Source organism: Pleurodeles waltl, chromosome 2_1 (genome assembly GCF_031143425.1).
Source record: "Pleurodeles waltl isolate 20211129_DDA chromosome 2_1, aPleWal1.hap1.20221129, whole genome shotgun sequence".
NCBI lineage: Eukaryota > Metazoa > Chordata > Amphibia > Caudata > Salamandridae > Pleurodeles > Pleurodeles waltl.
This window is the reverse complement of record NC_090438.1, coordinates 754,333,248-754,357,749: the sequence shown is the minus strand read 5'-3', so window position 1 is coordinate 754,357,749 and position 24,502 is coordinate 754,333,248. Positions and strand designations below refer to the sequence as shown.

General features: G+C 44.3%; 1 protein-coding gene across 2 annotated transcripts in view; it reads right to left on the bottom strand.

The window, feature by feature from the left end:
* Positions 1–24,502, bottom strand: part of DUSP22 (dual specificity phosphatase 22) — a 463,313-nt gene that overhangs the window by 275,704 nt on the left and 163,107 nt on the right. For both annotated transcript variants that reach the window (XM_069217750.1, XM_069217759.1), the window contains one exon: positions 18,726–18,808. In XM_069217750.1, coding sequence (XP_069073851.1) covers positions 18,726–18,808 — 83 coding nt within the window. The remainder of the gene's footprint in view (positions 1–18,725; positions 18,809–24,502) is intronic.

Here is a 24,502-nt window from a genome sequence, read left to right as displayed (position 1 = left end):
CTGCAATTCAGAGTCATGCAAATGTTGTTTGTTTCCTGATTCATGTAATTACTTAAGTTTATTAATCAAGTTAACCATATAACAAAGTCTACATTTCATACCAGCTGTAGTTTGCTCACCACTGGGGTTCCCTCAGATAATCCATGCAGCTACTTCTTTCTTCATATGAAAACTAAATTATGCCAATGGCCCGTACCATGAAATACCAGCTTTTATTATGAGATACCTCCAAAGGATCCAGAATGCAGCAGTAAGACAACTCCTACATATAAAGCTACAAGGCTGCATGTCCCCTGTTGAATGTACTGAAAAAGACACTTTCAAAACAGTTAATACTACCCATAAAACAATAGACAGAAAAGGATCAATAAGGACACTGCGTCTACACTAGCACCCCAACGAATCATTCCACCTTAAAAGGAAAAAAACAATATTTGCTAGAACATCCTTGCGCGCCTAAGCAGCTAAACTGTGGAACTCACATCAGCGAGAAAACATGTCACTGATAATCACTTAGAATTCAGGAGAATAGTGAAGGCCTGTCTTTTTCCCAGCTAAACCTAATGAAGACAAAAGGCATCTGTTACCCATATGCAACGCAACATTGAAGAATTAAATTTTGGTTCTTAGATAATGCCAAGCACTCATTGGTCCAAATGACAACCCCTCGCTCAAACAACAGACTAGGCATGAAGGCTACAAGTATCTCACTCTCACTGACCTTTATATAGACCTCATACAAACTGAAATATTATTGTATACCTTACAACAGCGGTTTCCAGCCTTTTCTGGATTGAGAGCTATTTTGGCCTTATGAAAATTATCCCGAGCTACTAACAAAATTTATTTGAGATCAATAGTGGTGACATCCCTTAACAGTACAATAATGACCACCCAAACGTTTCAGGCAGGGTTAAAAGCAGAAATGTCAGTCAAAGCATTAACAATTTGAAATACCTCCACTTACTAATGAACTAACAGCAGAAGCAAGCCACACCCTCTGGCACAAAAGACACAAACAAAGCAATACGCCTCCCTAATTCATCTTTAATTAAAATTAATCTACCAGCTGTAAATGTATTTTGAAAATTCAACCATTTTGTCTTCATCAGCATACCAGTTTTTGAAAATAAATATTTTTTTCTGTCAAATATCTCTTCCGTTTTAAGTAAAGTAACTAAACTCCCCAAATTTCTTTTCTGAAGGAAACCTAATTTGTGTCTTCACAATACTGGTTTTCATTTTAAATAAATACACAGTACAGAAACATCAATTTGTCATTTTCATCAAGTACTCACATGTACAAATGCTTCACAGGCACCGGAACTGCTTCAAATCTACATGCTTTTTAATCAAATTCCATAAATGCTCGCTATAAAGCCTTGGGTGTCTGAATATGCCAATAATGTGCACTTCTATGTTAGAGGCATCACTGAACTAGGGTTGGGCATCATAACATCCAGGATGCTTACAATAGGTTAGCCGTGGCTAAAAATAAAAAAAAAATAAAAAAAATGATAGACGGAATGCTGAACAATGTCAAACATTCACCCCCCAGTACAGATATCTGGGTCCTCAATCCATTGTTTTTTTTATACCCATGCATTCCAGTTTTGACCCAGCCATAAGAAAATCAGTGTTGACCCTCTTCCCCATGGGAACAGTCCAGCCCGAACTGCTAAGCCAGGTCTCTCTAGACTGGAAACAAGAATCCTGGGACCGGTTTCAGGGTATCACCCTTCATCAGCCAGTGACTCCAGTGGCATGGGGAGCAAGGGACCCACGTCTAGGCATATCCTTCCCACTTAGGACGACAAATGCAAAAAAGAACAAGTGATGGATGGAATGCTGAACAATGTCAAACACTCACCCTTAGTACAGAGATCTGGGCCTAAATCCATTGTTTTTTTGTTACCCATGCCATTCCAGTTTGAACCCTGCCATATGCAAATCAGTCTTGACCCTGTCCCCCATGGGAACAGTCCAGCCTGACCTGCCAAGCCAGATCTCCCTGGACTGAAAACAAGCATCCTATGTGCGCCAGGTATGCCCAGACGTGGGTCCCGGGCTCACTATGCCACTGGATGCAATCTAGCCTGGCTGATGAAGGGTGATACTCTGAAACAGGTCCCAGGATGCTTGTTTCCAGACTAGGCCTGGCCAGTTCAGGCTGGACTGTTCTTATGGGGAACAGGGTCAAGACTGATTTGCATATGGCTGGGTCCAAATTGGGGTGGCGTGGTGAGCAAAAGAATTGATGGACTAAACCCAGATCTGTGACTGTAGGGGAATGTTTGATTAGTTCCACATTCCATCCATCATTTGTGTTTGTTTTTGTCACACTAAATGCGCCGGGTATACCCAGATGTGAGTCCAGATCTCACTATGCCACTGGATTCAAGCTAGCCTGGCTGATGAAGGGTGATACCCTTAAACCGGTACCAGGATGCTTGATTCTAGTCCAGGGAGGGCCTGGCCTGGCAATTCGGGCTGGACTTCTCATGGGGTTGGGTCCAAACTTGAGTGGCGGTGGTGAGCAAAATAATTGATGGATTGAACCCAGATATGTGATTGGGGGAGTGGTGAATGTTTAATTGGTTCTGCATTTCATCCATCATTTGTGTTTGTTTGCACAATTAAATCAGTCATGCTCGCAGTATGGCAATGGTGGCTGCCATATGCACAGCTAGACCAAAAATGCCTAAAATACATCAAGGATAAAAATTACTATACCAGGGCTATTACTGTGCCAGGAACATACACAGGTGTGCCAGAGATTAATTTTCTATGACAGGGAGTCACATATACTTTTGGTGGTCCTTTTCACCCTGCATAGCTTCCTGGGAGCTGCTATGTTCCTCAAGATGACGCAAAATGCCAAAACACACAAACAATTTGCACACATGTGTAGATGTATGCAAAGTGAAGACTGGAAGTGAATCACTGCTCTTGATCTAGCCCCGCTCTAGCTCCACTCTCATCAGCTCCTGGGCTGGCCATGCACCCAACTTACACACTTTCTGTCTGGCTCCAGCTGGCCCAGACTTTGACTGTTCTGGCTCCTGCTCGACTTCAGCTGGCATTTCTTCTTTCCTGGTCAATCGTTCCCACCCAGAGTGTGACTGATAAAGTGGAGCCTAGGACATACCTAGTCTCCTTGTGACTTTGTTTGATTTAGCATGGATACAAATGGTCACACTGCAGGCCTTGTAAGCCAACAAAGCATGTGTTTGTGTGTTAGCAAGAGGTACTGCTATTGCTTTATCCAGTTGCCATTATATAGGTATTGAGAGGAGTTTCAGTTTTCTTTAACATGCTTAACTCTCTGAATGATGTACTGGGCTGTGATGCACTTTGGAGAGTTACTTCAATGATGTTTGCGAGCTACCTGTGGCCCCCACCTACTTCTTGGAGACCCCCTGCCTTACAGCCTGCATAAACCCTGCATTTCATTTCAAAATGAGGCCCTGCTTGACCTGCAAACTTGCATTAATGTTTCAGCTTAATGGTTCTGCTATCAAATCAAACGGAATTCCATAATACAGCTTATCTGTGAAAAATAAATGACAGTCTGAATAACAAATGTTGATACCTAAATATAGGCAAGAAAAACTGTACATAAATGACATGACAATGCGTGTGGAAGTGACATAGTGTGAGGCTTCCTATTAGTTCAAATCCACCAAATTAGCATCACACAAGCAACGTGCACAAACTCGCACCAATTAATATGAGATGCATATTTTATATTGCATGACACCAAATGGAAAGTACATGATCAACTAAAGCCCGTATACTTGACTCATCATACTCCCATGGGCTAGCGTGCTACCTGTCAGCATCGTATCAGGAAAGAAAGCACTACATAAATAACCATTCCATGCTTTGCTTCCCGAAATCAATGCCCAATGTTAAAAAAAAAAAAAAAAAAAAAAATCTTTTACTACTAGTGTAATGCATGCACAGGACTGGGTTCTATGCTAACTGGCCTGCAAACATCTAGAGGTATCATTGGTGGGAAAATCATTTTCCAAGAGTTGTGGTTGGTATAGTTTTTTTAGGCCTGTTGTAATTTATCTGTGGGCTTTTAACCACGCCCACCGCACACCAGTCACTAACACTTATTCACAGGCTTGCCTTTCAAACATCCTTAATTATAATTCGTAAATGCTTTACGTTTGTCCCTCCTTGGGTAGTTTTTTTTAGACCTTTGCCATCAACCTAGTTACACGGATAATTGCACTTTTGCCGATACGTTTGACTGCGAGCAAACTTCTTTTTCCTTTTGTGTATCTCCATTGCGCTCATGCTCATAGCGGGCATGGTGCTTTGAAACAGCTCGCTTCTGTCACCTGTTTTACTTTTCATTTTCAAAACGCGGGGCCCATTGCATTGCAAATACTTATTTTTAAATGTTCTTTGTTTAGTTTTATATCGATGTAATGAAAACTGCATAGTTCGAGTAATATTAACTCCCATTAGCGTTACTGCTTGCAGTAGGCTGCTTGTATTAAAATAAAGCAATAGTCTGTTGTGGGCAAGCCGCAAGGTATATTTTCACACAAAGACCTAGTGCAAAAAAAATGACAATTTATACATTTACACAACTTTACAGAACACTTCGCCATCAAAAACACAAGCCAGGATGTCCACCTTCCCGAGGCATGGAGGCTCAGCAATCGGATGGTATATTTTCGGATACCATGCGTCCAGTACAGGGGATGAGGCCACGCTGCATGCCTTCCAGACACCTCCTGTTTGGAGGACATGGACTTCACTAGGAACAGAGAGTGTGTTATCTATGGCGGCTTGCTGTCGGATGCAGGCACAGCCGCATGTATCAGGGGTCCCCAGCTCAGAGTGGTCTGATCGGCAGCATTGCGGCTGTTGGCATCCATTTGTGCTTCTGCATGTTTACACAGCTCTACATTCTAGTTGCCAACGTCCGGAGCCTGTGCAGATCGCCAATTCATGGCTGTGGTTAGCTTCGCCAGCATAAAGGCAAGGTCAACAGTTTTAGAAACAGATCTGTCCACTTTCCATCTACGCATCAGCATCTCTGCTTCTCCCCGTCCCCAAAGTAAGTTCGGTCATCAGTTTAGTAGACTCCCCCACAACAAAGGAGAGGGTGGGAAGTCTTGAGCAATACTGGGATGTTTGCAAAATAATTCAGCATTCCCAGAAGCAGTACCATGTTATATAGTGCCACTCTTGTCTGTGACAGAGAGGGGGGCAACTTGGTCTAGAAGGCTACTGACACTCTGGCTGCCATATCACTAGACCCAGATTTAACTGAACAAAGTCCTCTGGCTCTCAGTACATCCTTACGCCCAAGTACTTAAAAGAATCCCTTGCCGGCGATAGGCCATGCATTATGAGTGAGTTCATGTTATGCATCCACACTTCAGTGACCGGGAAAACTAGGGACTTGGTACTATTTAGCTGCATGCCGGATGCTCTTCCACAATTGTCAAGCTCATTTAGCATCTACAGTCACTCACGTCGCTCATATATGACAGAGCATGTACATATAGTAAAACAACAGGGGGGAACCCACTGATAAGGATCCACGACAGTCTGTCCCTATCCAGCGCGTACTGTGGCGATGGCTCCACAGCCAAGACAAAATGCAAAGGGAAGAGGGCAGTCCTGCCTGGTTCCACACCCCAGGAGCCTGATAACACCCCTTTTGATATGCATCATGGGGTTGCTATAAAACAGATGTATCGATTTATCATTTTGCAATTTCCGAAGGTAGGCCCAGTCTTGGGTGTTGAAGCCCTTCTCAATAGCTATGGAGGTCATGTAGGAGCCTGGCCTGGCTTGTAGTGGGTACCAGAGGTACTTACTTACACCTTGTGCCAGGTCCAGTTATCTCTTATTAGTGTAGATGAGGTGTTTCTAGCAGCTTAGGCTGATAGAAGGTAGCTATGGCAAAGCAGCTTAGGCTGAACTAGGAGACACGTAAAGCTCCTACTATATCACTGGTGTCATATGCACAATATCATAAGAAAACACAATACACAGAAGTACTAAAAATAAAGGTACTTTATTTTTATGACAATATGCCAAAGGTATCTCAGTGAGTACCCTCAGTATGAGTATACGTTATATACACAAGATATATGTACACAAACAAAAATTATGCAGGTAATAGCAAGAAAAGTAATGCAAGCAGTGTAAAGTTACAATAGATTGCAATAGGAGCACATAGGTATAGGGGCAACACAAATCATATACTCCAAAAGTGGAATGCGAACCACCAATGGACCCCAAACCTATGTGAGCTTGTAGAGGGTCGCTGGGACTGTAAGAAAACAGTGAGGGTTAGAAAAATAGCCCACCCCAAGACCCTGAAAGGTAGGTGTAAAGTGCACCTACTACCCCCAGAGAGCAAAGAAGTCGTGATAGGGGGATTCTGCAGGAAGAACAAACACCAGCAATGCAACAACAGGGGATTTCCGGACCTGAGTACCTGTAAGACAAAGGGACCAAGTCCAATAGTCGCGACAGTGTCGGGAGTGGGCAGGAGCCCAGGAAATGCCAGCTGAGGGTGCAAGGAAGCTGCCACCTGTTGGAAGAAGCTTGGAGGTCTGCAAGAAAGAAGAGGACTAGGAACTTCCCCTTTGGAGAATGGATGTCCCACGTCGCGATGAAGCTTGCAGAGGTGTTCCCACACAGAAAGACCGCAAACAAGCCTTGCTAGCTGCAAGGGTCGCGGTAGAGGTTTTTGGGTGCTGCTGTGGCCCAGGAGGGACCAGGATGTCGCCACTTGGAGGAGGAGACCGAGGGGGCGCCCAGCAACTCAGGGAGCCCTCACAGAAGCAGACAGCATCCGCAGAAGTACCTGAACAGGCACTTGGAAGAAGAGTGAACCGGAGTCCACGCAAAGTCACAAAAGGGAGTCCCATGAGGCCGGAGGACAACTCAGAAGGTTGTGCACTGCAGGAAGGTTGTGTCGGGGACCCAGGCTTGGCTGTGCACGAAGGAAATCCTGGAAGAGTGCACAGGAGCCGGAGCAGCTGCAAATCACGCTGTACCCAGCAATGCAGTCTAGCGTGGGGAGGCAAGGACTTACCTCCACCAAACATGGACTGAAGAGTCACTGGACTGTGGAAGTCACTTGGACAGAGTTGCTGAGTTCCAGGGACCACACTTGTCGTGCTGAGAGGGGACCCAGAGGACCGGTGATGCAGTCTTTTGGTGCCTGCGGTTGCAGGGGGAAGATTCCGTCGACCCACGGGAGATTTCTTCAGAGCTCCTGGTGCAGGGAGGAGGCAGGCTACCCCCCAGAGCATGCACCACCTGGAAACAGTTGAGAAAGCCAGCAGGATGAAGCGATACAAGGTTGCTAGTAGTCGTCTTGCTACTCTGTTGCGGTTTTGCAGGCGTCCTGAGCAGTCAGTGGGCGATCCTTTGGCAGAAAGTGAAGGGGGAGATACAGAGGAACTCTGATGAGCTCTTGTATTCGTTATCTGGTGAGATCCCCAAAGCAGAGACCCCTAAATAGCCAGAAAAGGAGGTTTGGCTACCTAGGAAGGAGGATTGGCTACCAAGAGAGGTAAGAGCCTATCAGAAGGAGCCTCTGACGTCACCTGCTGGCACTGGCCACTCAGAGCAGTCCAGTGTGCCACAAACACCTCTGTTTCCAAGATGGCAGAGGTCTGGGACACACTGGAGGAGCTCTGGGCACCCTCTGGGAAGTCCTTTGTTCTGCCTTCCTGGGCCAGGGCTGCCTGGACCCCAGGAGGGCAGAAACCTGTCGGAGTGGTTGGCAGCAGCAGCTGCAGTGGAGACCCCGGAAAGGCAGTTTGGCAGTACCCGGGTTCTGTGCTAGAGACCCGGGGGATCATGTTACATGGCCATGTTCGGAGTTACCATTGTGACGCTGTACATAGGTAGTGACCTATGTACAATGCACGCATGTAATGGTGTCCCCACACTCACAAAGTCCGGGGAATTTGCCCTGAACAATGTGGGGGCACCTTGGCTAGTGCCAGGGTGCCCACACACTAAGTAACTTTGCACCCAACATTCACCAGGTGAAGGTTAGTCATATAGGTGACTTATAAGTTACTTAAGTGCAGTGGTAAATGGCTGTGAAATAACGTGGACGTTATTTCACGCAGGCTGCAGTGGCAGGCCTGTGTAAGAATTGTCAGAGCTCCCTATGGGTAGCAAAATAAATGCTGCAGCCCATAGGGATCTCCTGGAACCCCAATACCCTGGGTACCTCAGTACCATATACTAGGGAATTATATGGGTGTACCAGTATGCCAACGTGAATTGGTAAATTTAGTCACTAGCCTGTTAGTGACAAATTTGGAAAGCAGAGAGAGCATAACCACAGAGGTTCTGGTTAGCAGAGCCTCAGTGAGACAGTTAGGCATCACACAGGGAACACATATAGGCCACAAACCTATGAGCACTGGGGTCCTGGCTAGCAGGGTCCCAGTGACACATAACAAACATACTGACAACATAGGGTTTTTCACTATGAGCACTGGGCCCTGGCTAGCAGGATCCCAGTGAGACAGTGAAAACACCCTAACATATACTCACAAACAGGCCAAAAGTGGGGTAACAAGGCTAGAAAGAGGCTACTTTCTCACAGGTCACAGCAGCCTATTGCATCCTGGTGCAAATATTGTTGATGAAGTGGAATAGCCTGTGATATTAGGAATAGTGATTCTGTTCATTATGAAGCCGGACTAACTGTAACGCACCAGGTGCAGAAGGAACTTCACTATTCTATTAGTTAGTACCTAAGGATATTGTAGTCTAAATTAAGCACAGACAGAGTTTCACATGACCCTCATCTCCAGAGGGCTAAGTTTCACCTTTGGGACCACCATTATGCTAGCTTCTTTGATGGTGAGTGGCAGTCCAGCCCTGTTGCGAGCCACCTGATGCATGTACTTGATTCAGCCTCGCAATTGACTCTTGAAGACCGTATAAAATTCAGAGGCTTTTTACCTGTAACCATTTGAGAAATGTTTTTTTAAATTCCACTCAGGAGATACCTTCCTCCAGGGTCTTCATGTGAGTAGGGGGCAACCTGCGTAGGCTGCCTCAACTACATGTTACTCCATTCCGGCACCGTTTACCTGTGCAGTATACACTGCTTGGTAGTCCACAGCAAAGGATTAATTTATGTCAGAATGCTTATTTACTATGCAACCCTCAAGGTGGGCTACTGTGGTAATAATCATGCGCAGTACCAGAGGTCGCCATAACCTGGCTAACACATGATCTGCTCTGTCCATTCCATCTGTTTTTTAGTCCAGTAAATGGAGTCTCTTGGAGAACTGCCATATTCACCCCAGTGCGTTTCAAGTAAGTATGAATTTGGAGCCTTTGATAACACTCCTCAATCCTCTTACATTCCACGTCAGCAATGTGTAAGTATTCGCTGCTATCTGCGTCTGCCCACCACTTTCTATGTACTGCTGGTGTGATCGTCTCCACATAACGGTCGCCCAATTATTGCCCAAACTCATCAATTTCTCTTTTTGTCATTGATTCTTGTTTGAAATGTTGTCCCATTCCTCGCCTGGGCCATCCTTCCTCGCTGCTTTTGCAAACCTTCTGTCTCATGGCTGAACAACTTGATCTAGCTACCTCAGCCTTAACTCCTAATTAAGGACGACCTGGTTGAGAATTAACCAAGGTCCAGTGCTTAAAAAATGCTTCCATCACTGTGAACTAACTTGTTGCGAACAGCAGCATACAAAAAATAACACGTGGCTCCTGGTTAAGGGGGGCAGCTCAGGTACCTTCTTTGATGGACCTGCGTAACACGTAGTGCCACAGGCCCTCCGCAAATCTCACTTGTTTAGAGAACTCATGGCTGCTCTCATTGTGAAATTTACCTACGTTTTGCTGATCGGACTGCAAAAGACCCAAATCAAGTGCCACAGCATCTATTTTACCCTCCAACACCTTTTCAGTGTCCATTAAGCTTTAAGGCTGGGTCTAGATTAAACAATCTCAAAGCGCTCTTTGGAAGAACCTCCAAGCAGACATATTCCAGGCTTGGTCCCTTGTTCTTCAGTTCAGGAGAGCACAGCTGTGTCCCAGCTCTGGTCTGCCTAGGTTTCTCCATGCTGCTCGCTGCAAGACCTTTACTGAGACTTTCTGCTCTGTGGATAACTGTTAGTTCAGAACACTCCAGATGCAGTTAGAGCGTCAGTTTCAGTTTTCACTTATTCCACCATCAGGTGCTTTATGCTCCCCTGGGTCCTAAAGTAATTTAGTCTCTGTCCATCAGTTAAGCTGGCAAAATCCTATCATATGATCTACAGCACCAATCAACGTACACTTTGATGCTGCTTCCCTGAGAAACCCCCTTTGATCAATGGCATTACATCAGTTGCATGTCCTGTATGCTCAGAAGTCCCATCCCGGAGAGCCCGAGCCCAGGCCCCTTCAATTACCAGGAATCAGTCCCATCTGCCACAGTAGCCTCCAGTAACTCTAAAAGCAACCCACCATTTGTGAGCAGGTCCCTTACCAGACCTGCCATTTGCTCCAACTCCACAATGGACCTCCGGCTCAGACACCATCCTGTTGGTCAGTCCAGTCCTAGGCTTCTGCCACCCACCCGTTACTGTGAGAGCGGTGTCTCAGTACCAATGGGTGGTGAGATCCGGCCCACTGAACTTTCCAATCCCACTTCCAAGTGATTCTCCGAAACAGTGAGTGGCCACTATACCTGCTGCCGGCATGGTCTGCTCCCATGTTGCCTTTGGCCTCTCCACTTCAGGTTGTTCCGATCTGGGTTCAGTCTTGGCCTGACTAGACTCCAGCCCTGCTACACTTTCCAAGGCAGTCTGGCCAGTCATGTTTCTTGTGGCAGCTCTGTGTGAGCCCTGCAACTGCCTTTTTTTAGCGCTTTAGCAGGGAGGTACATTAGGCGTGGCGTGTGCATTGACTGTGGTGTGCAGTATGGCTACTGGCAGCTGCCATACAGATCTTCACGGAGGCAGAATCACAGCCCCACAGATTATCTAATTATTTGGTTGGTCCACCAACCACTCGCTCACTAGATGACAGTGCCAGAAACCACATTTCCAACTAGCAGAAGCTGTTAGCAGCCAGGGAGTTTGTGGAAAGAGCATGTCAATGTGAAATAAGCTCAGAAGTCATATTATTACTGGATATGTCAATGAAAAGCAACATGGGGATATTAAAGGTTTAACCATCACCAATAGCTTCTGGTACAAGAAAGGATGAAAGCTATTTACAGCATACACAGGTGGAATGGGGCAAGAATGAGGATATCTGCAAATAACTAGTGCCTCATTATGAGCCAAATAGAATCCTATGCTGATCAGCTGAAACACTTGATATCCCAAGGAGTTTTCCAACTAATGAAACATGTAGGCATGGCCTTTGGAAGTTCAGGAGCCCTAGCTCATGGAATCACCCTGAATTCACCCTGAATTCAGGCCTAAGGGCAGAATATAACCACAAGTGATTTAGAAAAAGTCTGAAAGAGGAACTGTTCCAATTTACCTATAACTTGTTTCCACCTATATGTGGTTGTAATTGAAGATTATGGAACAAAGGCATTGTCTTTACTGATTGCACCCTTACTTCTTTTCTTCACATCCCCTTGTAAACTGCATGTTCATAGTGCTATTAACTGACCAAAAGTGAATGTGCAGTGCTCTCAAACTGCTAAATAAGTAACGTCGACATAACAGAAAAAGACAGCGGTAGAGAAAAAGACTTGAGACAAACGTAACTAAAACTTAATACTAATACATGTTAATGAGGTAATTCATACAAAATTACCCCCCCCCCACCCCGAAGTAATCAACACTTCAAATGTGCCCTCCAGGTAAGGACACAGTACAACAGATGCAGACCTTAAAAGTAGCAGCATGGCTGCAGTTGAAGCATAACAATTTAGAGGCAATCTACCAAATGAACCTTTTAAAACTGAACAGGCCCTTAGGTCAGGGCCTCCAAGGTGAGCGTACACTGAACAGCTGTAATCCTTTTCACTTGGTTGTATTACATCTAGCCTGACACCCCAATATTTCTTCTATTCTGCTCGGAACCGTATCATATGGGTTACCTAACCAAAACCTTGTAATATGAATTTAAAAGCACTCAAAGACTAGGAAGATTGCACTGCTGCTGCATGTACTGTAATTGTTCCGTGTATATGAGGGCCACGTGCATTGCTGCTGCACATGCTGTATCCATTCTGAGCACTTGAGGAAGTAAGCTTGCACTGATGCAGCGTATGGTGTACTTATCTGTGAAGAAAGCTTGATCTTCTGCTGCTACCTGTGCTGAATCATTACCTGTGTTTAGGGAAGCTACACTGTTTGGGTTCTTTCAGCCTTGCAAAAATTAATCATATATCAGAAATATAAGGATAAGAGGGGCAGTGATGGTTTGTGTGGTATGCAAGCATGCTTCATCAAAGGCTTGTTGCTTGTGTTGTGGACGAGGAAATATACAAGAAATTATGGAGATAACTGTATTCAGGGGAGTCCATGTTCCAATTCTCCTTGTGAAATGTATTCAGAGATCTCTGCTGTGCATAACACTAACGCTCCTTCCCAAGCTATCGTGAGCATATAACAAAATACTATGTTATGCCTGCGCAATGAAGTCCTCTTTGCCTTTCATATTGCTTTCAAGCAATTTCACTATAAATGCATATTTCCGCCCATACAAACAACTACATCATAGCAACAAGAGCCATATAAAACACAACGTCAGAAAACATTTTACCCACTATTTCTCTTTTTTTTTTAACTTTAATCTGTGCTTTAAACAATTGACGTTCAGAAAATTAAATATACATTGTTGGGAAAGAAAATGTAAACTACAAGGTAAATCAAAGTGTACCCATGCTTGACCGCACGTGGAACTAGTATCCAGGCGTCAAGCTAATCTAGCGTGTGAACTGAGACCTCCCTCGGACAATGAGAGTTCAAGGACATGTCCTGTGACCCCGAAGAGTGCACCACGTGTGCCCTTATTGCAGACAATGGACTAGTATACATGCCCTGGGTACATCACAAAACGGTGGTGGCAATGTATCGCGCTTTGTTAATTTATAGTGACTAGACCGCTTTCTTTATGCAAAGATCTGCTATTATGTGAAACCTGGACTCTTGCACTGACATTCTTGGATTATGAGGACCTTGATAGCAAAGGACTTCTACTGGTTTTTGCTGAGCACTGCCATTTAGTGGATGGTAGAGGTCGGGCTGTAATTTATGATGTTCAAGGAAAGGAAGTTTTTAGGCAGAGCCTGCCCCTTTATCTGTCTCAGATTACTACTTTGAGAAGACTGATGACAGCCAGGGGTAGAGAGTTTACACTTCTTACTGCCCCTGTTTTGATCCTACTACTCAGAGCCAGCCCCATTGCTATCTACTGGTCAGACACACCACTTAGCACAAAGTCTATGTCTGGAGAGCAGCATAGAAATAAAATTTTAAAGAGAACCAACCCAAATGGTCCTAAAGCCTTCAAAAGTGGATCTACATCGCAGTCAGGTAAAAATGCATAAAAGTGGGATCCAAACCACCCTACTTTGTTACAGAATGAAGTACTTCTTACCAATGAAGGGAGTGCCCCACAGAGTACTCGAACGACTGCTGTAACCAGAACTGGTGTCAGCTACACAGCCAGACTCAGAGATGAGAGGACATCACCTGAAGTCTACAGTTCCTGCTTAAGGAACATAGAGTATACTAGTGCCTAAGCCTTCTTCCTCCCTGCTGAAGGAAGGAAAATCGTTGGCCCGGCAGGAGGAGAATACCCAGTAAAAGTGGGTTACCCTGCAGAGCAAAGCCAGGAGTCAAATGTGTCATGATGGGGTCTCTCAGTCTCTCTAAGTGCTTCCTGTGGTGACTTTACAAGCATAAGCATAACTGTGTCAGCAGGTAACTGCTGTTGGCTTGCTGGCTAGGGATGCCATTGCTGATGCAGAAGAAATGTGGTAAGGTGCAGACCTATCAGCATAAGGGCTGCAACTGCATAAAAGCTTACTTATCAGCCCAAAGGTCACAACTGCCTTGCCTGGACATCAGTCTACGCTAGGCTGGAAGGGATGCAACAGCAACATACTGATCTCATCTTTCTGACCGGAAGCTGCTATTGAGCCCCCCCCAGTGTGAGGAGCTACCAGAGCAAATGGGGAGGGGCACAGGCTGCACCCATCAGACCAAACCACACGATCTGTACCACCATCAAGAAGGTGAAATAAGGCTTAGCCTGCGAATAAAACAACAAATCTGACGCAAGAGCCTGACAATTTTGCCCGCATCAATACCTGTGATGAGAACTATAGAACCAAGTCGAGCCACTAACAAGTGGGGGTAAAACTAAAGTAGTCTGCTCCTGCGCCTAACTGGTGTATCAGGAATTTTAGTCATTCGTATCACCTGAGCAGGGAATGCGTATCAGAAGGAAGGGTTTTGAGCTAGGGCCTACTGGAGATCATAGCAAGGATTACAACCTTGTAATTGCAATTCCAATTGAACTACATAGTATTTAGTTCTGCTGTGTGATTAAAATAAATTTATTTTTCAAAAAGATAAACAGTGGGCTGGACAGCACTTTATTGCATCTGCTGCTTAGCTGTTCATTTCTGAGCTCTTGCCTCTCAAGCTACCACCCTGAGAAGCCTCTGATTGCTCGCCCTTGCTGCCCTAAAGTCGAGCGGAAAGGACTGTACTTGACCCAGTTTGCAAAGCCATAGTATGACAAGCCCCAGGACACCAGTGTCAAACTACCTCAACCACCACAACTGAGACCAAGTAGCACCAGTCTTCTCTGTAGCCTTCCAAATGAGTTTCGACATACGGAAAAATAAAACTGCTTTATTACCCCTTTCACATATTTACAGTTCACTAATCATCTACAAAAGCCATACAACTGAGCTTCAGCAATGCTGGATTCCAAATTTAATGGCTAAAAAGCTGTATGTGCTAGACATTATTCTAAAGCAAAGTGTTGATATCTGCTGTAGAAGTTGCTTACGCAGCAGAAAAGACATTTATGTGTACAGTAGAATCAGCAGACTCATTTTATAAATGGACTGCTAGTCCTGTGGACACTATGGGCCTGATTCTAACTATGGAGGACGGTGTTAAACCGTCCCAAAAGTGGCGGATATACCACCTACCGTATTACGAGTCCATTATATCCTATGGAACTCGTAATACGGTAGGTGGTATATCCGCCACTTTTGAGACGGTTTAACACCGTCCTCCAAAGTTAGAATCAGGCCCTATGTCCTTAACGATGGAGGAGTCTTACACTAGAAACAACAGGGGAGCATTAATGGCCCTGGCTGTACATTTGTTAACTTTCCTGACCCCTTCCACAGTGATCACTGGCAAGCTGTCCAAGAATATCAACACCTTGCACAGATCACAGACCCCTACACTGTGAGCACAACTGGTTGGGTTTACTGACATTTCCAAGTATGGTTACACCAGTAAATAGTCTGAGGCCCCCTCACCCCAAAATCCTCAGTGGTTTCAGATACTCACCATCTCCTCCAGGACTCTGTCTTTGGCTTCAAATGAACAGCTCAGTAGTAGTTTACAGCACCTGCTCTCCCTGGCTTAAGCTGGCCCCAGTGTACCAACTCAGAATCCACTCTAGCTCCCGCAAGGGTGTACATTCAGTTGCATGAAGCCAAGTTCCCTTTATGTGCAAGGTCCTTGTGTGTTATCGTCAGCTTCATGGTGGCAGAGGGTACAGCACCAGGCAGGATCACTATACTGTACATGTGCAGAATGTACTCTTGCATGCACTAAAGTGTACCATGCTCACAGACTAGATACATCAACACAGCACAAAAGAGTACTGGCCGACTCCTCACTACTGTCAACGTCCGATTAAATAAGGGCGAGGGTCAACAGCTCCATGGGAACCCTGGGAACACTCTGGTCTGACCAATACATAATACTATTACTTTTGAGGAAAATGCAAGGAGCACATCACAGCGGCTCTGGCCGTTAGTTCACATCAGCTCTCCACAAACACCACCACACAGTGGCAAAAGAAAGACCCCCGCAGCACAGGGGGAACCTGGGGGATGGGCTCCAGGGCCCCCCTCAGGACAGTACCCTTGCCTGAGAGCTCCTGAGTGAGTTCGGCAGGGGAGGCGTTATACTTGGCAGGGGGTCCCCCTCAGGTTTCATACGCCACTGCCACCACATCATTATGTTTGGACATGGCAGCAATTTTAGAAGAATGCAATCCAAAGCACACCATGCCACGCTATTCCTACCCTTCTGCTGCTGGCACAAACAGCATGAAATGTTATAATTTGTATTTATTAATTTATATTTACAGCCATGATCAGTATTGCAGCTGGTGAGGCAGGCAGCTCCGAATTAGAAGGCACTGGGGATGTTTCACCTGAGGCAACGGGCTATAACAATGCACCTTCACTGCAGTTTATGTGGGAACTGGTTTAGGGCTTCTGCTGCCGTGTGAGGGTCTACTGGAGTCTTTTTAGTTAAGGTGTTCTGTGGCCATATCACTACTGTACCCAAACTGGCACAGAGTAGACCCCTTTTGCACTTGACCTTCAGGGTAGTCAGGATCAACAGCCGAGGGCAAACTCAGGGAGGTGGTGTGTGTTACAAACTCAGCATTCACTACTTGATAAACTAACACTTAATAAGTCAATGGCCAAATAAAGTCCTTTCATTTTAAAAGGCATAGTTCCTCGATTCACTCACAACTAGCAAAAATTAAATGCACACAGTGAAAATCAGACATCCCCATGCACTCCCGAACTAGAGATTTGTGCAGGAGGGTGGCTTCGAATTATACAATGTGAAGCCCCTTCCAGTGGCATTTGACATAGAGTTCACAATGTAAACCGCTTTCCTATTGTAACTGAGACAGAATTGTTAAAACAGACCTATCAGTTATGAGCAATAAAATTACTACATGGGTGGCTTACCCAAACACCTGCCACTTAAATGCCATCCAAGTAGATGATCAATAATGAGGCTGAGTCAGAACCAGTGTCTTCACTTCTTTCCCTATGCCCACAATAAACAATCAATAAACCAATGCATAGTTTGTGTTTTACTTTTAAAAACAAAAAGTACTTTAACTCACACATAACTAAATACTATACAGAGAGGACAAATCCACACAACAAAAAAACAGACTGCGCTAGCGCATCCTGAACTTGAGCTCTATGTAAGGAATCTCAATGTAAATAATGAAAAGCCCCTTCCTACTGGGGTTGTCACAGAGATTACACTGTAAAACATCTTCCTATTGCTTTTGTAAGAGCTAATAGCTGAAACTCCTCAATCAATATTGTATGTATTGAGACTGGTTCAGCACCCCCTGGATCCCCAAACACGATTAGATTTCACAATGTAAAATCAGTTCATATTGTCTTTGATAAATTGTTAAATTATGCAGGGTCACTTACTAATATAATTAGACACATGGCCTGGTTAAAATGTATCCATCAGTTATGAGCAATGGAACTATTTAATTGGTGGACTAACAACTGCTGCTCCATCGAACGATGATGAGAAGGGTCAACGAAGAGGCAGAGACACAACTGCTTGTTTTATATCCTTTACCCTTACTGTGCGGCTTCCATGAGCTCTGGCAAACAGATGATGCTGTCACGAGAGGCCTAAAGCAATGCAAACTAGCCTGAGACCTACTGAAATGAACAGAGTTGCGCACTGCCATGCACACTAAACAACCCCGACAAGCTTTGATATTTGGAACGTTAGACGCAATAACCTGCATTTTGAGATGATGCAGCGTATAAAGATGCCCCTGTGCTGCAACAATACTGCCCCAGCAAATATTCTGTAAAGGTATTCACGTTTAGGCAAGCTGACTGAAGGCTACAGGGGCCTCTGTTCGTGCATCCTTGTCGTATTACGGCACCGGATGTGCTACTTCAACGCCGACTAGTTTCATGAGAGATAATTAAAATATAAATAACTACTTCCAGGGAAGACGAGGAGGTTCAGGAGATCGAGGAATTTCACTTACACCATAATTTTGGGAAACTTCAGCTTAAGTGTTTGCAGAAGTCACAACATCAGGGCCCCATTCAAAAAGGTAACCAAACAATGAAACTGCACTTTCGAGTACAAATACTTTTATTTGCCATGTTAACTCACATATTGTATAATACACAGCCACACGTATGCTGGTTTGCATACACAAACATTTCAGTATGGGGTAATATTTCGTGGGAGGAGATCATCTTTATGTAGTGAGCTGTGGGCATCCCAGGGATAGAATACAAACACCCACAATCTAGCGAGTTTGTGCCTAGTCACAAACCTCTGACAAACACATTCCATCCTGGGAATGGTTGGAACGGTTTGTCATGGACCAAGTTCTACAGAAATGCAGGTGACAAGCTTTCTCTTTAGGTAAAATATTTTACAAATAAGTGCAACTGCACTTGTGAGTTTTATTTACACATGCATAAAAGTACAGCTGTTAAATGTACGCACGTATACTAATCGTACATACGTACTTGGAAGCCCAAGCTAGTTAATATCCGATTTTTTGCATACATAACGACCTAGCCTTTCTGTTGCGATTACTGTGAACAAATCAATGATTTTCTACTCTTCTTAAGGTGCAAAGTGATTGATCAACTCCTAAAACGAAGGCACAAATTCACATTCCATTGACTCTAACATGGAGCTCATTCACTGAATATATGTCCTTACCTCCAGCATAGGTCTAGCGCTATCGTGAATTGAAAGAATGTGAGTGATGTTGTTCTTCTTCAGCTGCTCCATATCTCTAGCATCTGCAACAAGGAAAAAAAACCTGTAAGTATAGCAGCGAGAGGCAGACCGACTTTACACAATTTTATTACATAAATCACATGCCTCTGTGAGCGCTGAAATTAACCTTAATAATTATTTCTATGTATTCTTGCATTTGTTTAATATATGAGATATACTAATATTGAAATTAATAACGTGTGACACAATGTACCTACTTGATTGGCCACCATCACATGTAAGACCACAAGTATATATTTTTCACAAATAATGTACTAATATTGTATTGAGAATTCAATTAGTTTTTAAATGCATTGCTCTGTTATATTAATGGTTAAATAATATGAGTTTTATTCATGCTAAGAGCAGAGCCTCAAGCAACAAGGCCACAGCTAAAGTTAATTGTCTGCCAAAGTACCGAAAGATGTAACTTAGGAAATGATTCCATGTCCATTATATAACTGAATTCTATTGTTTGAGTTGCATATCTGTCTAGAAGTTTTGCACTAACGAAATGTATTTCTTTTTAGGAACTTATGTGTTTTTGAAGGTTTCTGCAATCTCTGTAACCACTGTCTAGCAGCATATTTTGAATGTGCTGAACAAAAGGGACTACTGATCGTGGACGGAAGGAAGAGCGGGATGATACATTTAGTATAGTTTGGAGTTACACAAATGGAGAGCACCCAATTATCACATGGCCAATGTTGTTGTTGTGTATTTTCTAGTACATTGCTGATATCTGATGTTCTTGTAACTGGATGTTCTTTTCTCGCCTCATGCTCCTGACCAATAGCAAATGTATGTTAGTTTTAATTTAACAACTGTGCGCTGAGAGTTTAGAGGAGACTTCACTTTTGATACTCATTGTGACCTGTCACTTTGACACTTCGTGTCTTGCCAGTCTGTCTACTGACGTTCTGGTACTTTATTATTTTCTGAGTTTACTTTGCCTCTTCAATACTGAGCTAATGGTATGATGGTTTAGTCTTATAGTCCAAATCCTAAACCGTCTCCCTTTCCCTGCCCTCTGTCCTGATGCTGCTGACCCCCTGATGAAGCTGAAGCTGTTTTGCTGATTCTCTAGGGATAGGTAATATGAATGATCTGTGCACTGTTGTTTGTCTTTTGGTTTTCAGGTACCAACTGCTACTGTTTTTGTACTGCTGCTGTTTTGTTAGCGCTATAGCTAGATGTTTTCTAAATTCGTGTTACTAAAACGTTTGAATGAAGCCCAACATGCTAATGCTAATCTGAAGTTAGTGAGGTGTTTTCCCTATACCTATGATCTGACATCACTCCATTGTTGAAAAAATGTATGTGATTTCTTTTACTCAAATATTGCTGCTATTAGTGTTTTTGCTATTAAAATTATCATTTTAACTGCTTTGTTTAAATTGAAATTCTTTAGGCATTTCGGGCAACCTGGGATGTTTATTGTATCATTCGGTGTTGGGACTAATTTTCTTGACTCTAACATTGCTAATACAGGGAAATAAACATTTTAATTGATACTAAAGGTGTGATTATTCATGGCCAAATGGGTCATGATACGTTCTTTACTGACACTCTAACGATTTGTATTGTTTGATACTGTTGTACTTTATATACAGATCTTATACAAATTTAAACAAGTCAACAGGTTCATCGACCTTAGGGGTGCGTCCGCTTACTATTATTATAACAAAATAGATAAGCCATGGGCGCGCTCACACCTCTTTATGCATATGTAGTTACTTCTTACTATCTTACTGTCCACTGTTCAGGGCACAAACAGCTAATGGCTTCATTTCACATACACTGTGAGGTATTATTAGCTATTAATTACCCACCCCAGAATCATAGGCCCAAGACATAAGGCAACGATGCACAATGACACAAAAGCAGTTTGCAGCAGTTAACACCAAATAGCATGCGGGTAATAAGCACCTGCTCCTCTTTCCTGTGCTCCTGCTTTACAGTCTCACCAAACGGGGAATGTAGGCAAACAGCAGTAAGTGCCAGGATTTTAAGCATTTGCATTGGTTGAATCAACATCGCTCTGCATGAAATAGGTGACATTAGATATGTGCATTTAACTTTTACAAACTGTAGGAAAGTAGCCTCATTCTAGCATGGTTACCCCCACTTTTGGCCTGTTTGTGAGTGTGTGTCAGTGTGTTTTTACTGTGTCACTGGGATCCTGCTAGTCAGGACCCCAGTGCTCATAGATAAAAACCTATATGTAAGTATGTTTTTGCCTGTCTCACAGGGATCCTGCTAGCTCATAGTTTGTGGCCTAATATGTATGCCTGTGTAGTGAATAAGTGTGTCACTGAGGCTCTGCTAACCAGAACCTCAGTGCTTATACTCTCTGCTTTTAAATATGTCACTGTAGGCCAGTGACTTCATTTACCAATTTCTATTGGCATACTGGACACCCCTTATAAGTCCCTAGTATATGGTACCTAGGTACCCAGGGCATTGGGGTTCCAGGAGATCCATATGGGCTGCAGCACTCTTTTTGCCACCTATAGGGAGCTCAGATAAACCCTTACACAGGACTGCCATTGCAGCCTGCGTGAAATAGTACACACACTATTTCACAGCACTTAAGTAACTTATAAGTCACCTATATGTCTAACCTGCACTTGCTGAAGGTTAGGTGCAAAGTTACTACGTGTGTGGGCACCCTTCCATTAGCAAAGGTGCCCCCACATAGGTCAGGGCCATTTCCCCAGACTTTGTGAGTGCGGGGACGCCATTACACATGTGCACTACATGTAGGTCAATACCTATATGTAGCTTCACAATGGTAACTCTGAATATGGCCATGTAACATGTCTAAGATCATGGAATTGTCCCCCCATTCCAAATCTGGTATTGGGGAGCCAATTCCATGCATCCTGAGGGCTCCACCATGGGCCCTGGTACTGCCAAACCAGCTCTCTGGGGCTTGCACTGCAGCTACAGCTGCTGCCACCTCACAGACAGGGTTCTGCCCTCCTGGGGCCTGGGCAGCCCAGTCCCAGGAAGGCAGAACAAAGCATTTCCTCTAAGAGCAGGGTGTTACAGGCTGGAGAGGGGTAGCCTCCCCAGCCTCTGGAAATGCTTTGAAGGGCACAGATGGTGCCCTCCATGCATAAACCAGTCTACACCGGTTCAGGGACCCCTTCTCCCCTGCTCTGGCGGAAAACTGGACAAAGGAAAGGGGAGTGACCACTCCCCTGTCCATTACCACCCCGGGGGTAGTGCCCAGAGCTCCTCCAGTGTGTCCCAGACTTCAGTTATCTTGCTTTACAAGGTGTGGGGGCACTCTGGAGGTCTCTGAGTGGCCAGTGCCAGCAGGTGACGTCAGAGACCCCTTCTGATAGATCCATACCTGATAAGGTAGCCAATCCCCCTATCAGGGCTATTTAGGGTCCCTCCTGTGGGTTCTTTTCAGATTCTGCTTGCAAGTTTCCTTCAGGAATCCTCTGCAACAACTACAGCATCCTCTGACGTCAGATCAACCACAGTCTGCTCCACGAAACGCTGTAACTGCAACAAAGTGCCTACAAGATTTACTTTTCTTCAGCAACCTCAGCTCCAATTCAGGAACTGCAACAGTTTCCACGGTGTGCATGCTCTGGGGACTCCCTGTCTTCATTCTGCACCAGAAGGACCGTGGAGTGACGGAGTCCAAGCAGGCACCTTCCAAGGCGACGACCGGTACCCTGGGACTCCTCTCACGGCGACTAGCGTACTCCTAAGGACACAGAGGGTGGACATCATCGACATAGACTGTTCTGAGGTCCTGCTGATGTAATTTGGAGGAGGTAAGACCTTGCCTTCCCCGAGAACGACGGTACCCCTGTATTTTGTGTCTTCTTCGCCTCCTGAGGCCTCTGTGCACTCTTTGCAAAATTCCTTTGTGCACAGCCTGGCCCAGGTCCCCAGCACTCCACCCTGTGACGCTCAACTCGCTGAGTTGTTCTCCGGCAGCGTGGGACCTTCTTTTGTTGTGCTGCATCAACTGCATTTTTCACCTCTTTGAACCAGGATCCTTTGGCTTCTGGGGGCGCTGGCTGGCATCCTGAGGGCTCTCTAAAGTGCTGAGAGCCCCCTCTTCCTCCTCACACAGAGTTGAGGCCCCCAGGTCCCTCCTTGGTCCATCCAGCACCATTTTGATGAAAAACGCACATTTGCCGTAGCCAAGACTTGATGGCGCCTTCCAACACGAAGTCTCGTCTGCAACGATCTTCATGCCATAGGACATCGTTTGCATCATGCAGGAACCTGCTGGCATCTTCCTATGGTGCGTTTCTGCAGTATTCAACTAACCGGGGACTCTTCTTTTGCACCCTCTTCTGGGTTGACAGGGGCTCCTGTCCTTCCTGGAACTTCTTTAGACTTCTGGACTTGGACCCCTTCCTTTGCAGGTCTTCAGGTCCAATAATCCAGCAGTTGTTCTTTGCAGACTTGGCTGGCTGCTGCAAAATCCCCAAAACGAGGTGTAGTGTGTCAAAGGAAACTTGCAGTACTTTACTCCTTTACTTTACTTTTCTGGGCTCTGGGGTGGGGTAATTTACTTACCTTTACTGTATTCTTACTCTCCCAGCGATTCTGCACACACTACGCTTGTCTAGGGGGGAATTTGTGATTCACATTCCACTTTTTTAGCATATGGTTTGTGTTGCCCCTAGACCTATTTTCTCCCATTGCATTCTATAGGATTTCCTACTGTTCGCATTGTTCTATGACTATTTGCTTGTCTAATTTTGGTGTCTAGTGTATATATTGTGTATAATACTTACCTCCAGAAGGAGTATTGTCTCTAAGATATTTTTGGTACTGTGTCACCCAAATAAATTCATTTTTTTTGGTAACACTGAGTATTGTCTTAACTTGTGTATAAGCACTGTATAACTATAAGTGGTAATGCATTAGCTTTGCATGTCTCCTAGTTCAGCCTAAGCTGCTCTGCTATAGCTACCTCTATCAGCCTACGCTGCTAGAACACTACTAAATTCACTAACAAGTGATAATTGGACCAAGGTAACCACTACAAACCAGGCTAGCCTCCTACACAAACTATATATCAAATTAAAACCATATTTCCTGAAAAAGAAACTAAACTGGATGCATATCTCTGGTACATACACAACACAAATTTATCACAGGATTATTTTCTGGAATACAATCATTCCACACCTTCTCAAAATTAAATTTACCAGCTACGATGCTTGTAACTTCACATGTTTATTTATTTTTTAACCAAAATTGAAAAATTTCACATCGACAGACTTTACCAAATAACACATTCTTAATTGAGGCGCTATTATCAGTTTCAAGATTCTATCCGAGATTAACAGTTTTCGATTCAAATAAATTCTGTCGTCCGAAATAATTAAACAGCCAAAGCAAATTTTAGGAGTCACACAGTCACAGAAAACGGAGTGCGCAGTTTTTCATTAGACAATTATTTAGCAGCAAGATTCACATTTCCTTCCCATTAATTAAAAGAGTTCATCATCCTTCTGAAGCCTCTAACATGCAAAATTAAAAAACCCATCTAGATTACTCATCCTATATAAATAAAATGTCTTGTGCATAAATTTGTCAGTTCATATTAGCTACTCAAACCGTACGTTTCAGTGCAGAGGAGACCCGCTGTTAAACAATATAAATGGTACTTACTACTGTTTAAACAATTCGTATATTTCACGTCACACCTGTTTTGGGGGCCTTGGGGCACA